At 49.1% G+C, this 15,535-nt stretch overlaps 1 protein-coding gene across 1 annotated transcript in view; it reads right to left on the bottom strand.

Annotated features, from left to right (window-relative positions):
* Window positions 1–15,156, bottom strand: part of NOL6 (nucleolar protein 6) — a 34,118-nt gene extending 18,962 nt beyond the window's left edge. Inside the window, exons 1-21 of the mRNA XM_042831210.1 lie at window positions 15,125–15,156; window positions 14,799–15,035; window positions 13,212–13,328; window positions 12,882–13,061; window positions 12,094–12,262; window positions 11,211–11,345; window positions 10,904–11,067; window positions 10,302–10,422; window positions 9,951–10,009; window positions 9,710–9,811; window positions 9,201–9,316; window positions 8,733–8,910; window positions 8,286–8,408; window positions 7,691–7,839; window positions 6,861–6,936; window positions 4,784–4,924; window positions 4,367–4,484; window positions 4,005–4,159; window positions 3,288–3,451; window positions 2,719–2,871; window positions 1,462–1,559 (exon numbers count right to left, since the gene is read on the bottom strand). Coding sequence (XP_042687144.1) covers window positions 1,462–1,559; window positions 2,719–2,871; window positions 3,288–3,451; window positions 4,005–4,159; window positions 4,367–4,484; window positions 4,784–4,924; window positions 6,861–6,936; window positions 7,691–7,839; window positions 8,286–8,408; window positions 8,733–8,910; window positions 9,201–9,316; window positions 9,710–9,811; window positions 9,951–10,009; window positions 10,302–10,422; window positions 10,904–11,067; window positions 11,211–11,345; window positions 12,094–12,262; window positions 12,882–13,061; window positions 13,212–13,328; window positions 14,799–15,035; window positions 15,125–15,130 — 2,761 coding nt within the window. The 5' untranslated portion in view covers window positions 15,131–15,156. The remainder of the gene's footprint in view (window positions 1–1,461; window positions 1,560–2,718; window positions 2,872–3,287; window positions 3,452–4,004; window positions 4,160–4,366; window positions 4,485–4,783; window positions 4,925–6,860; window positions 6,937–7,690; window positions 7,840–8,285; window positions 8,409–8,732; window positions 8,911–9,200; window positions 9,317–9,709; window positions 9,812–9,950; window positions 10,010–10,301; window positions 10,423–10,903; window positions 11,068–11,210; window positions 11,346–12,093; window positions 12,263–12,881; window positions 13,062–13,211; window positions 13,329–14,798; window positions 15,036–15,124) is intronic.
* Window positions 15,157–15,535: the final 379 nt, after the last annotated feature.

Raw genomic sequence — 15,535 nt, 5'->3', positions numbered from 1 at the left:
GGAGCAAAGGCCTAAAAATTGAACATAGGAAGTTCCATGCCAACACGCAGTAGAAATTCTTTACAGTAAGAGTACTGAAACCAGTTGCCCAGAGAGGCTGTGGAGTCCTCTTCTGTGGAGTTAGTCAAGACCCTGTCTAGATGACTAACTGTGCAACCTCATGTAGGATACCTGCTTTAGCAGTGGGTTAGGACTCAATGATCTCAAGGTTCCTCCAACCTCTGTAATTCTGCGCTCTTGCACTTCACTCTGCATTTGCTAACAAAGAATTTTGGTGACAGGATGCAAAACTTAGTGAATCTTTGCTCTGAGGCAAAGATTCTCATCCAGGTACTTTCACACAGGTGCAGGCATAGACCAAGGTGCAGTCACTGGGTCTAGGATGGGAACTCAGACTATAAACTAATGAAATAGTTTACACCTAAAGAATCTTCTGTCTTGTTTTTTAAGTGGAAAAAACAGCTCTTTGGTCAAGAAGACTTCCCAGTTTGTTCACTGACCAAAGAAAAAAAAGTAGAACGTAGAAAAATACAATTTTCCAAAACCCACCTCTTTCCCAAGAAAAACAGAAAGTTGAGGGAGTGCTGAAACCCACAGAAACAGCTGCTCCCTTCAGGAGCTTGCTCACACTCCCATACAGGTTCTTCATCTCTTCTAAATTAGCCTTAAAAGCTAGGTATTGTTATCTCACCCACACCAGCATTTCAGTAAAGCCAAGACAATCACACGGACTAATCTGGCTCCTGAGAAAGACTGCAGGTACCCAAAAGATGATCAGACAAAATACAAGGAAGAGAGCAGGATCATGGGACTGCTTGGATGCATCAATACGCTCCTTTGGAAAACAGACATATCTACCAGGAAATCCCCAAAGCTCATGAATAAACACAGGAGGATTGTAGCCCTTCTTCCTGGCAGGTTTCACAGCTGGGGACTGGTGGACAGACCCTGTGATGTGTGGTGGTCAGGAACCAAGACAGCCAGGAGGCTTCAAATTTTCCTGTTTAAGAGCCCAGCTGCTCCACTAGCAGCCCAAAGGTGACTGGCTCCTCCTACACAACAAAAGATGTGGCCTCAAAGAATCAGGACAAAGCCTCAAGCCAAAATGCTGGCTACTGATGATTGGAAGATTTTAGAGACACAACTGCATTCAATACTCAGATCTTGGCAAGAACAAAATGGCAGACCATTACCACCAAGATTCAACTCTTTTTAGGCAGATATTTGGGGACAGGGAAGAAAGAACCAATAAAAAAAAAACAACCCATACTCATACAAATCCCAAAGCCAAGTTATACACAGCAGGATAAGAGGGAAGGAATGGAAAATCTTCTTGCCCTATCTAGAAGCTGTAAAATCCTATATATACAAGAACTCTAGAACCGGGGTTGACCAAAGGAGGGCACAAGACCTTCACACTGTGGCTCTCCCACAGCTGTGGCCTCTGTGCTTCCTGCTTACCTGTGAGGCCAGCATTCAGGTTGACGATGAGCGGGCTATTTCTCCAGTCGTAGGTTGCCAGCAGATTGAGGAAGCGCAGGAACCCAACCTGGGGAGAGCTAAGGCAAGACAAAACAGTCCAACACCAGCATTTATTTCACCTAACCTGGCACCGGCTTCAGGAACAGGGTTCCGGAGTGTCCTAGCACTGCCTAAGCCACAGACTGCCCCCAAAGGGATGTACGAAGTGAATGGGGAAAGCCCAGGAGTATAGGGCACTTACCCCTTCTCCAGAACATCAGTGAGCCCATGCAAAATAGCTTACCCTAGAAGACGGTAGGTTTAGACTAGATATTAGGAAGAAATTCTCTACTGTGAGGGTGGTGAGACACTGAAACAGATTGCCCAGGGAGGTTGTGAATGCCCACACTCTGGAGGCATTCAAGGTCAAGGCAGGATGGGAATGTGAGCAACCTGGTCTAGAAAGAGATGTCTCTGCCTATAGCAGAGGGGTTGGAACTAAATGATATTAATGGTTCCTTCCAACCCAAAGCATTCCATGATTCATCCCATGCATCTCCCAAAACCCAGACTCTTGGGAATGGAACAAGAGTAAACTAGAGACAGGGCTTGTCCCATCTCCAGTACAAAACCAAACGATGCTGGCCAAGCCCTCACACCTGCCTCCCTGCAACCCAATCTGCTCACAGACCAAAGTATCTGGGAAGGTAGGGCTCTTGCTAGCAGTGTATTTTAGGATACAGGAAAGCTTTCCAGACATGTTGCTAATTGGGGAAGGAAAACAGATCTTTAGCACAGGTTAGCACAACCTTTTGCCTCCACACAAAGCACAGAACCAATATAACTTGATACTTGAACATTCCACCTGCCAGAGGACAGCATGCAATAGGACCCAAGGGGATTATTTCCCAAAATGCTGCTCTGTTCAGCTTCCAGCGGCTGACCTTCTGCCCTTCCCTTGGCAGTTCTTTCCAGGACAAACACAAGCTGCAGCCATGAGCACTGCTATAATATCCTTCCCAGAGAACCAAGGACGGCCAACACTCTGGTTGCCACCACAGAACGTTCACCCCTGCTTCTCCTAATAGTCACCCCTAGGACAGGGAGCCCCACCAGTCCTCAAGAAAGCAGAAAACATGCAGCAGATGTACTGCCAGCACCCACCCAGAGGCCACAAGGATGCTTGCTCTCATCCTTATCTGCCTTCTCCATGCACAAAGGGTGCCCACTGTTCTATTCTGAGCTCCTCATCCTCACCTGGGTGGTGTAAAGGGGGCTGGGTGGAGGAAGAGAGATGCCACAAGCAAGTCCACACACTCCTCAGAAACGCTGTCACTCAGGAGCTGGGCACTGATCCACCGCTTGGCCAGCCGGCAAGTGCTGCCAAAGACAGGATGCTGCTGCTGGAGCCTGAAAGAAGGCAGAGAAGTACCCATGACTGTTCAATAGATACATCCCAGGACTCCAAACACTCTCTTTGCATTTGGGACAGAAAAGAAAAAATAACTACTAGGAACATGAGTCCAGCATCACAGGCATGAAGCACTCTATGGGTGTTATGATTCTGGGAAAACAAAGGGGAAATGCTGTTACATGCTGTCCTTTAACCATATCACTCTTTGGTACTTGTTTTTCCATACCAGAGGCCTTCCATGTGACAAAAGAGACAGCCAGTTCCCCTCTCCCATTCCACCAGCTTACAAGGAGGGTTGAAGAACCACTTCCCACAGTAAGGCTCTCTCTACATCACGACCTTCCACCATGCAACTTCCACTCTACATAGTTCCTGGCAGTACCCCACACTGCAGACTCCCAGCCTTGCCTACCCATGCAGGGAGCTGGTTAGATAGGGCTGATGCAATGTCTCCAGTTCCAGCCGCTGAGACTCCTCTGTGTCCTGGTACTTCAGCATCCCTTCTGGAGTGACTACTTCCTTCAAGATTAGGGGCTCACGATGGTAGGCCACTTGGAGACGGAAAACATAGCCATCCTGAGATGAAGACAGGTGGTGAAGTCAGCCTTGGTGGCATTACACCGAATCACAAAATGGCGAGGGTGGGTAGGGACCTCAAGGATCATGAAACTCCAACCTCCCTGCCATGGGCAGGGCCACCAACCTCCCCATTTAATGCTAAACCAGGCTGCCCAGGCCTCCATCCAACCTGGCCTTGAACACCTCCAGGGATGAGGCATCCACAACCTCTCTGGGCAGCCTGTTCCAGCACCTCACCACTCTCTCCGTAAAGAACTTCCCCCTGACATCCTACCTAAATCTTCTCTCCCTCAACTTAAAACCATTTCCCCTTGTCCTGCTGCTATCTACACTTTTAAAGAGTTGAACCATTACAACCAGATGTTGCTTTATGCTACACTCCAAGAAAACAGTGGCATCCCAGCAACACAGCAATATTTCCATGCTTCCTGCTAACCAGCCAAGCATCCAACTCCAGTTTTTGTTCACCATGACTGCCCCCATAACCCCCTGCTTGTCTCCTCTACAAATCACCCGTGGATCTGGAGAACGTCTCCACCACCTCTCCTACCTTGTATACATCAGTGTGGGTGACTGCAGGTCTGCAGATCAACTGGTGCTGCTGCTCGAGAAGCTCAGCCAGCTGAAGGTGGAAAGCTGCCTTGATGCGCTTGATGGCTTCTTTGTCCTGTGGCCACTGGCCACTGCCTTCCATGTGGCATATGACTGGATGCAAAGAGACAACAGGAGACCAGTGAGGCTCATGTAGAAGTGAAGTGCTGGATTTGGGTGTCTGGGACTAGAGGCTACGGCAGGAACGCAGGATGAGCTGGGGCTCTGGTCCTGCCTGCAGCACACAAATACAAAACTCAGCAACACCGCTTCCCTGTTTTCCCCCACCAAATCATCTTCTTTTCACCTCTCCACACTCACTTTTCAAAGGGGTTATATAAGCAGGACAAGGCTTCTCCTCTGAAGGAAGCAGCAAGTGCCTGATCTTGACTTGCTTATGGAAGGAGTAAATTGGCTTCATGGGAATGGGAGGGAAGACCTGCGAGAAAGCAGCCATCAGCAACTGAGAATACATAGTACAAACACAGTGGCATGACACACCCTCACCCCTAAACCTCCTGTTCTTACAAAGCTCGAGTATGAAGGGCTTGGCAACTTAAGCACAGTCAGTCCTAGAGACTGGATGGCAAAGAGCTGCACACCCCAAGCATGCCCAGTAGGCACAAAATAATGAACAGTTCTCTCTGTTCCTCCACCAATCCAAGACTCAACTGTCAGGGTATCCCCGCAGCTCCTTACAAACTATCCCTTCTGTGTGCCATGCCCAGGCATACTCACGTCCGTGTACCGAAGGGCTGGGTGGACACCTTGTACAGCTGTCACTGTTAGTGGCAGCCCCTCCAGGTTCCACAGCTTGCGGCTCAGGTCATCATAGGAGCAGACAACGCTGACCATGTCCTCCTCACCCGTCCCTAATGCCTACAAACACACAGAGAATCTTTGCTTTTACTTCTCCCATTATTGTGGCACAGGCACTCACCTTGCATTACTCATGGGCTGGCATTACAGCCAAGTCCTGAGGAGCTGGGACTGCAAGCCAGCTGCTCCTGGACAGTGCATTCAAGGGAGAGGAAAGCCAATGGATAATCTGTCTGCCAGCTGCTACAGGCATACAAGACACATTCCAAGAGAGAAATGAAATTATTTCCTGTGCAGGATACTAAAGCAGCAATATGAGTTTTCTCCCTAGAAAGGGAGAAATTTAAAATGATTTGGGGATAAAGAGATCACACACTAGTGAGAATTCTGCTGCTGCCTCCTGTCCAGTTGCTGCATCACAACCAGAGGCAGCAGAACATTGCTCTAACTACATCCTTAGAAAAGGCAGAGCTGTAAAGCATGGCAAAAACAAGGTCAGAAAATACTCATCTCAAGAACTCTGGAGAGAGTACATAAGAAGCACTGAAGGGAGAACTGCTGCTGTCTCTGCAGCTTCTACCATCTGGAAGCACAGCAGAAAAACATAAAAGAGGAGGAAACACCGCTATTGTAAAACAGCACAGATCATACTTGGCCGAACCGAGACACATGCATTTGGCTTCCCCAGGCTTTATAGCAGAGTAGCAGCACCCTCTGCGGGATGAACTGGAGATGACAACCCCTTGATGTGAGAGGCTGCCTGTTTCTAGAGCTAACTGCACTATCCATCTTCCCTCACCATACACTCTGACCAAAAGCTCCCTAGACTGCCTGTACATGAAAACTAGAAAGCAGAGACAGTAAAACCCACCATCAGACCTGCATAAACAGGAATAAATTTCTCCTTTGTTCCTGAAGGACTGGTTATAATCAGACTTCTGAACACCTCTCAGGCAAGCATCCCTTCTCACAATGGGATCTATCAACCCTGCTTATCTCAGGCTAGCTTGTAGGGAGAAAGTACACACAGATTTTGCAGCATTATCACACAGTCAGTACAAACTGCCATCTCATCCAAAAACCGACACGTGGCTCTGCGCAGACTGCAAGTGAAGCTCATTTCACATCACCAAGCTGGTTTTAACAATGGTCCTGGAGCAGAAGACTCCTCAGTCATATTTGCTACTCTTTACTCTTAAAAAGGTGAAAGGTGAAAAACAAATTTCCTCTTCCGTTCATCGGGTTGATTGGGTTGAGCAAAAAGCCCCAGCTTTTACTAAAACATCAGTAAAGTAGAGCTGAAGTACTTGGGTGTCATCTCCAGGCTTTAATTTCAAATGTTGAAGAGCTGAAGTACAAATGTGGACATTTCCTAGCCTACAAGATGCATCTTTTCTGTTTCAAAGAGACACTTCTTTGCTTCAAGTGCAGATTCAGCAGCAGCACTAGGCATGCAGGATCAAGCACTTCGCATCGCGACAGGAAATACCCTCCTCCTGGGCTTCCCAGGTGAACTTGCAAGATGAAAACACAGCAGCAACCAGCCAATGCCCTGAAGGATGCAGAATATGAAGAAGTGCAGCCAGAGGATCACAGGAGGACCATGATGTAACCATAGATTACATGGATGAACTAAACACAAGCAGAAATGGAAAGCTGGAGGAATGCTTAGAATCACAGAATATCCCAAGTTGGAAAGGACCATAAGGATCACAGAGTCCAATTCCTAATGCTTGCAGTGGATACTTGCAAGGGATAATGAGGTGTGGATGCTTGCCACAGCCAGAGTACCTCAGCAGCTATGCCTTGGGTTAGCAGAAAAGACTTGGCAGATATACTGCTCTGCCTGAGTGCCTGCAGATAGGCACTTTCCTTACTCTCACTACCACCTCAAGACTTCCCCAGCTGTGTCTGGTCCACAAAGCTCCCTACAACTCTTCTCAGATTATCTCCCTCTCCCAAGAAACCAATAGCCCAATTTGGCGTGCAACTGTACCTCTTTCCCATTCTTGATCACAGACTCCAGCAGCGCTCCTGTGTAGCAGATGGACGATTCAGGAATGTCCGCATGGCTATGTGAAGGGAAACAACTGAGCGTTAGAGCTAGGGCCTGCCAATCCATCCACCCTGTACTGGCTGCATACAGGTGACAGTCAGTCCAAGCCAAGGAATCCCTCAGTACAGGAAAGTCATGGTGAAGAGATTAACATCCCTGAGTTCTTCCTATACTCAGTTTATCCACTCAAAGCAGCACAACTTGAGCACCTTCACAGGACCCAAAGCCAAAGCTGACAACACAGCCTTTCCCTGCAGAACTCCACCCTGAGTTGAGATGAGAGACCTAGGCCACCTCTTTTTAATATGCAAGATGGTCCCACTTTTGACAATTCTACACTTCCGGACTTGTCTAAGCTTCTAAGGTAGGTTATCAGCATTTTCTACCATTACAAGGTCTCACATGACTTCAGGAAATGTACTAGGGTTGGAGTCTCTTCCTAGCTCTGCCAACAAAAGATGTCCCAGCATTCTCTCTGCATTTAAGGCAAGAACATTGCTTTCCCCTCCCCCTTATCATACTGCAGGTAGCAGCTACTGCACTAAGTGCCTATCCTCACTACCTCGTCCTAGGAAACAGCTAGCAGCATCAAGACCACAATACTGAATTGACTTCTACACTTCACAAATCTGAAATGACCTACAACTTTCCACAAAGTGCAGATCTGACGGTGGCATTACCACAGATGTGGCTCAAGCCAAGCAGCACAGCAGTGAACTCACATACAGCAACAAGCTTCTCAGCCTCTGCTGCTGCTCAGCGTGACTTACAGTTTCAGCAGGTGCCTGACAATCTGCTCAGGAATTAGACGTTTCTGGCAGATGGTGCTGGCCTCCCACACCACTGCCTCACAGATAGTGCCATCCTGGAATCGTCGTAGCTCAGACTTCTCCCCCCAGAAAGTCCGGAAATCTGTAGCCTGATAGAAAACATTGGCCAAGACAGGCCAGGAGCATAGGTCACCACTGGGACTGACTAAAGTATTCCTGTGACTGTCAGCAACCCCTGCAGTTACCCATAGCTACAGCAGAGCACCAGATATGATCCAGCCTCCTAACTCCCTTAACCAAAAGGAAGCCTCAGGATGGGTGGAGCAAAATATCAGCTCTGGGGCCTCCCACTGTTTCTTCCATGTTCCCATCCCTTCCTAATCATCATTCATTCCACAGTAAAGAGCCTCCTCACTCCCTTTCTCTGATACCTCTCAGACCACTAGAGAGCACCATCAGCCCAGTAGTCTTCTCATCCTTGACCTGTAACAGTTCATCCAAAGCAAGCACTCAAAAACACACCTGGCATTCCAAAAGCCATAAGTCCCCCCTCATCCACTGCTATCCCACTCCACACACAGAGAGCTGGCCTCACCTCAGGGCGATCAGCTTGTGGTCCCTTCTCTAGAGTGCTAGCAGCAAATTCTGGGGCAAACAGGATCCCAAACATCAGAGATCCAACATCCTTGTGTTTTGGGGGTTCAGCATCAACTGTCCACTAAAAAAAAACAAAATACAATGCACACAGAGAGATGAAATGACAACATAGATACACCTTCTGCTACAGAGGACATACAGAAGCCACATTTAACACATTTTCCTGATAAGAAAGCCAATTGTTTTCACCCTGCCGCACTGCTGGGACAGGACTTCTGCCTAGACCAAGTTTCCCAGCAGTACCTCATTCCCAAGTAAAGGGCTCCAGTCCCTGTGTCCATTTTCTCCCCGGTGACCCAAGATTCCCTCCCCAGCATCCAGCAGTGCCATATATAAAGGACCTCACAGCCAGCAAAGGATGCAGTGTCGCTGCCCACTGTGTTACCTCAGGGGTCTCAGGCAAGGAGTGAGCCACAAGCAGTGCTCTTCTGGCCAGCCCACGTGTCAGCAGTGAGACAATGAAGGGAAGAGCTGCAGCTACATAGTTCCCACCCTGATCCATCAGCTCATTCAGCAGCTGCATCTTCTTGCAGGCACTTTGCAGTTTGGAGACATGTTTAAGGCTGCAGGAGGAGGAGAGAAGCCAGTCAATTCCCTCCCTCTGATGCCTCCACCAAATCCTTCCTGAGACAGAAAGACCCTAGAGGCTGAGTGAAGTGAGGAGCAGTGGGTCACGGTGTAGGATGGGAGCTACAAGAAGGGAACATGGCACTTTGATGTCCCAAGATGAAACACTGTTACCCTCTTCCTCTCCCACTAGACAGGTCTGAATCCAGCTTGGCTGGAAACTAGAAGTAGCCCACTCCTCTCCAAAGAGGCTCCCTCAGCACCACCCAAGCATGAGGAAACTCACTGGAAGACATGGTCAAAGGTTCTAAGCACAGGCTTTGAGGTCATGAGCAGTGCCTGGAAGCCATCCACCATTCTGTCATCCAGAATTTCCATGGAGCATTTGGCTTCAAACTGAACCTGAACAAAGGAAGAGCAATAGTATGAAGGGTGAGGAGTTAAGCAAATCCTTCCAATAGCAGTTACCAGTGCTATCCTGAATGCTTGAATCAAGAGCGACTCTATCCTTAGCATGCTGTCAAGCAACCAGAATATATGCTGCTCTTTACACAGTCTCTCCTTGGTATCTCTACCAACAAGGTACATTTCTCTCTGCTCCAAAACAATTATTTCTGCTAAACAGATGATTAACTTCATCCAAAGGTGCCCACATAGAATAATCTTCCTCCACCACTCAAGCATAGGTATACCAAAATAGGTAAGCTGCAAATCCAAGACTTAAGATTTACTTCCAAGCTTTAAAGCTAAGGATGGATGTTAACATCTTAAGATGTTCTCCCAAGCCATAAGTACCTGGTGATATTTGCTGGCAGTCATATCCGCACAGAGGTTCACCAGCCCAGAGGGATCCACAAAGACCACTTCAAATGCATGGTGGAAGTCAGCCAGGGCAGGCTGAAACAACAGACAGTCCTTATTGCCACTGCGTAGGTACCAAGGCACCACCGCCTCACCACATCCCTATATTGAGCGTGTGCTTGTCACAGCAAAACTGACAGCACAGCCAAACAAATACAGTCAGACAGCTGCTCACCAGGGAGGTATCTGTATCCTTTGCAAGGCTGATCCCTGTCACACACAGGTCAGTGGTAGCTGTAGAGAAAGAGGAAACAGCAAGTCAAACCGCTATCTACATCTCCTGCACTGGTCAGGGCGGTACAACCACTTGCTATCTATAACTACAGTTAGACTCAGTACATTAAACAGTGCTGGAATGTGACGCTGGTCTTCACCATGGGAAACAGATCTATCCATCCCACTCCTGTCTGTCCTAACTAAAGAGGGAGAAAAGCCACTCTTCCCTCTCCTCCACTCTGTTCAGTCATCATGCAGAGACTCCACTGACACTAGCCTTCCATAACCCAGAGAGCCCCTGGAAACTCACCTAGGAACTGAAGGACATTTCTCAGCACCTGGTACCCACTCATCACTTTGACAATCTTGCGTTTCACCACCAGGTAGGCAACAAGCATTGAGGCCAAAAAGCCACTAAAGCATCCCAAGCCCTGTGAAGGCAAAAAGCTGAGTCAGCAAGAGCTCAAAGAGCCACCACAAGCTGCAGAACCCAGCTTACACATCTGCTCCTTGCCTGTCATCATCAGCAAAGCAGCCCCAGCACAGAAGACGTGGTGGAGAAGCCCTGTACAACAAGCAGAGATATGGATCCCCTTGCACAAAGGCAACACTTCAATATGCCAGGAAGTGGGACAAGTTCCCTGACTCCCTCCGTCCCCACCCTCCCACCCCCCAGCCAAAAAAAAACCCACATCATTTATAGGATCTCAACAAAGCATGAACTTCTGGTTCACACAGACCCATTGCAACACACAGGGCAGGATGGAGTTCCTTGAAACTAACACAGCTCAAATCACAAAACACCATCACCACCCACCATAGCCGAACCGTCAGTTTTCAACCCTAAAAGAGAATACACTGAAAGCACATTTACTGGGCAAAACCTGTCCAGTCTCCTGAAAGGAAACTCACCTTGCTGAGCTGCCTCTGGTTCAGCCAAACTTTGAGAAGAGCCAGGCCATCCTTCATGCCTGGAAAGTCAGTGGATACACTAGACAAGAAATGCAGGTGGGACAGCAGCACCGTGTCACAGAGGATGGAGTTGTTATAGTGTGGGGTGGCAGGCTCAGGAGTTCCTGTGCAAGGAGATAACAACATGTTGACCCAACCACAAACCTCCCATTCAAACAAAAGGGCTGCAGTGAACTCAACTCCTAGCACTCTGTACAGGCTGCAGCTGAAATGAACAGTCTTGTGCTCCCCTAGCTCCAAGCCCTACCTTCTTTGGGTGTGCTCTGCTCCAGGAACCAGGCTGTCCGGACATTGTTCTTGCTAGGATAAAAACGACTTGGCTTGAAGAAATTCGGGGCAGGACAGGCGTGAAGTCGAACAGTAACCAGCTTTTCATCCTTGCCTGTAAGCATTAAATGTTGGATATGTGGGAGAAAGAGATGTCAGAGACTCAGAGGCTACAACTTAATAAAAGGAAGCAGGCCACTCTTGGAAAACAAAGAAAGCTCCTTCCCAATGAAGTAGTACTGGAAGTCATCTCACAGCTGACTGACCACATCCTGAGGCCAACTTAAGTCAAGTCATACATCCCTGCTGACCAGCCAGGTACACATGCATTGCCCCAGGACCCTCCTGCTTGTACTGGCCTTGTCATGCCACTACCTGCCAGATTCACACCTGCTATCTCTTTGGGCATATGGAAAACACAAGCAACACCTGGTAGTCTTCGCATTTCACATCACCTTGGAGAGTGCCAGACTGCATATAACTGCCTTGTGAAAGCAAGAGGATAGTGGTGAACAAGGGGTGAGGAGAAGGGACAGGAAGAACAATGTGAGACACAGCCACGATTCTGTCTGCTTCACTTCATGAAATACCCAAAGCGTGGTCTAACCAGCAAGGCTGGGAGCACAGCCAAACTGCAGAAGACAGCTCAGAAACCATAAGAGGGAAAGAGACCATTAAGAGTCACATGTGTGTGCAGAGAGAAGAGAACCAGGAGCATCAAAGCTCCAAAACTTATCTCCAATTGCAGGGACAACTCTGAAATGACCCCTCCTCAAGGAGCCTCTTACATAGTGCAAGACCACTACTCTCCAGCCAGTGCCAGCACCAGATTACAACCCGATGGAGCAAGAGACAAGCACTACCTTGTGGCCTCAGGAGCAGAATGGGCTTGAGATGGTTGCTGTTCATGTAGGCAAACTTCACAGTTCCAAAGAGATTCTCCTTCAATAAATGCTGGGCAATGTGGGCCAGGTATAGAGCTCTCTTGCGGTGGTAGCGCTGGTTCAGGTTGTCTTTGTCCTGGAAGATTTCCTGCAAAGAGAGGGAAAAGGGAATCACACCTTTCCTGCCTCTGGAGTCTGATTAAGCCTAAGGCACTATGGCACCTACAGCTTTCCACAGCCCCACAGAGCCCTACCTCAGACGTGCACCTACTGTCCCAGAGAGCCTCAAGTCAGTCAGGAACACTGTTTTGCTGCTGGCACAGGAGGCTCTAGGAGCACAGATCAGAGCCATGCAACCTAACAGGACATTATGATATATGAAATGCTGTTAAGTACAAGAATGGACAGCAAGAGGACAGAGCTCTGCTAACAGCCTACAAACACTACTCTCCTTTTAACACAGACTTGGGAGTAGGGCCAAAGTGCAGTCTCATACAAAGCCAAACTGCATTCTACTTCACCAGCAGCATAGAAGTTTCAGCTGACGCAGAAAGAATGAAGACTGTGAAGAGCTAAAGCCAAAGCAGTTGAAAGCTCTAGATCTAGCACAAGTACTGAGATCACGCTGTCAGCTTGTCAGGAAAGCTGACATTCTGACTTCATCTTCACTCACAAATTGAGACACAGGGCAAGGACAACAGGGAACAGGAAGGGATGGGGTGCAGATAGGCACCAAGCTGCTTAGGGACTTTCACATCCAGACTCACCCGTGGCATGGTCACCGCCACATCCACATTGATCTCTGGCTTAATGCAGGTGCCTAGCAGATAGCTGCCCACCACACTCAGCTCGTCTGGGGGAAGGAAGCGAAACTTCCCCTTCACGTTGAAAGGCACTTGCAGGAACGGCACCTTCACACCCTTGGGAAGCCAGGTCTGGTCAGTGATCTGAGCACAAGACACACATAAGCATCACTAACAGCAGAGACCAGCATCTCACATGGTACAGATCAGTGCTGGCAAAAACCTGCACTCAGGTGATAGAGCATTCCCCTCTTCCCTCCAAAGGGATGCCTGCTCCATCCCTCTAGGACCTACATCAGTTTCTGGGGTCTCTGGGATGGCACTCAACAAGCTGTTAATTTCATGGAGGAAAGCATCGATCTTCTTCTTCTTCGTCTCCTTCAGTGTCACCTCCTTTAGAAGTTCTTCAATCTACAAAGGAAAGGAGAAAATTAAAGAGAGCCGATACACTGAAACTGCAGCTGCCCTTCACCTTGGCTTCTGGCACTGATAGTGAGCAAAGTGGCAGAGGAGCAAAGCAATATTCAAGTCTCTTTGAAAACCCTGATCAGAGCTGCAAGACTGTGATCAGCCCATAACACAGCCCTACCACTTCTGGAGAAGTGACAAATGGAAATCAACTCCATCCCATTCACTTCTGTGTGATGTCTAGTCACAAGATGTGCAATTATTCTCACAGGCTTTGCTCTCAAAAGGGTTTTTGTATGACAAAGCCTCAAGTCCAGGAAAAGACCTTGGTAGGCTCACAGTATGAATAAGGTCCTAGAGATCCTGCTACCAGAACTCACAAGCAATCAGGAGATCAGAGCTGCTCTTCATCAAAATCACTGTGGTGAGAACTAGCAAAAGCTATTTAGTTACTTCATAGAATCACAAGAGGTTGAGACAGACCTCTAGAGATCAAGTCCAACTTGTGCTAAAGTAGGTTCACTAAAATAAGATGCACAGGAGAGGATCCAGATGGGTTTTCATTATCTCCAGAGACAGAGACTCCACAACCTCTCATGGCATTCTGTTCCAGTTCTCTGTCACCCTCAAGTCAAGAGTTTTCCTAATTTTAGTATGGAACTTTCTTTTTTCCAGCTTGTACCCAGTGCCCATTGTGCAGTCACTGGACAACACCTGACAGGACTTGGTCTCATCCACTTGACACTCACACATTACAGATTTCTAAGCATTGATGAGATTCCCCTCTCAGTCTTCTCCAGGCTGAAAAGCCCCAGGTCTCTCAGTCATTCCTTATAAGGGAGATACTTCAAGCCCCTCATGCTTGTGGCTGTCTGCGGGACACTCTCTAGAAGTTCCCATCCTTTCTTGAACTGGGGAGCCCAAACAGGACACAGCACTCACCAGGACAGAGAAGAGGGAGAGAAGAACCTCCTCCATCCTGCTGGCCATGTGTATTTTAATGCACCCAGGATATCATTGGCCTTCTTGGCCAGTACTGGCTCACGGTCAACCTGTCATCTACTCAAACCCCCAGGTGCCTTCCACAGAGCTCCTCTCCAGCAGGTCAACCCCTAACCTGTACTAATGCATGTGGTTATTCCTCACCAGGTATAGGACTCCGCACTTGCTCTTGTTGAACCTCATCAGGTGTCTCTCCACCCAACTCAGCCTCTCCAAGTCCTGCTCCTCCTAACACAGGCTACCAATCTTCCCAGAACACAGAAAATGATGTCCACAACAATCAGATGCACCTGACGATGTTAATTCCCCAATAAGCAACAGAACAGCTCTCGCTGGAGAGGCCAAATCAGGAGGGCCCGGGGCCTGACTGTAGTCATCACCGCTTCTCCACGTCCAGAAGCCCCGAGCCTAGGCCTCGCTGCTCCCAATCCCCAGCTCTGCAGGCGCTCGGGGGACACGCGTGGGACTGACCTGCAGGCGGAGCAGGCTGGAGTGGAAAAGGTCCTCCGTCTCCTTCAGCTGGTTCAGCTCCTCGTTGGTGGGAGGCTTGTACAGTTCGGCCCGGCTCAGTTTCACCGGCTGCAGCGCCGGGACCGAGGCTGGGACCACCGCCTTCCTCTTCTTGCCCCGTGCCGCGCCGCGCCCGGGAGGTTGCGGAGCCTGCTCCACCTCCTCGGCCTCCGCCGCTTCTGCTGGCTCCCTAAAGCCCTGTGAAGAGAAAACAGCATGATTCAAAGTGCCGGATCCAGGCCTGACCGACGGGACCAATCCCCACAGCCTCCCCAGCACCCGCGTACCGCCATGGCCGCCCCCTCTCAGCCGCGTGCAGCACCACCCGCTCTGCCAGCGGCGCCACGCCGCCCTCCCATTGGCTCTCATTCCGCGGCGCAAGGCTTCCGATTGGCTGCGTGGCGCTTCTCACCCCGCCTACGGGGCCGCCGAGATTGATTGGGAGGAGTCTTCTGTCGCTTTGCGGCAGGTAGTGCCGGGAGTGCTTTGCGGCAGCGACCTCTGATGTGTTCACAAGAAGGCGTGGTGTGAAGGAGCCTGGACAAAGCGAGGTGCTGCGTAGTGAATGCACTGTTAATAATCCCAATTGCACTGCCTTATGTACAATTTGCAATAAAACACCGTGCCAACACATGTAGTCCTAGGGACATGTACCACCAGAAGTGTGGCAGGGGCAGGTGTACTCCTAGGTTGTCTGC

The sequence above is a fragment of the Centrocercus urophasianus genome, unplaced genomic scaffold, assembly GCF_019232065.1.
Source record: "Centrocercus urophasianus isolate 14NV4802_14NV808 unplaced genomic scaffold, USGS_Curo_1.0 seq_35, whole genome shotgun sequence".
Classification (NCBI taxonomy): domain Eukaryota; kingdom Metazoa; phylum Chordata; class Aves; order Galliformes; family Phasianidae; genus Centrocercus; species Centrocercus urophasianus.
This window is presented reverse-complemented; position numbering and strand designations above follow the sequence as displayed.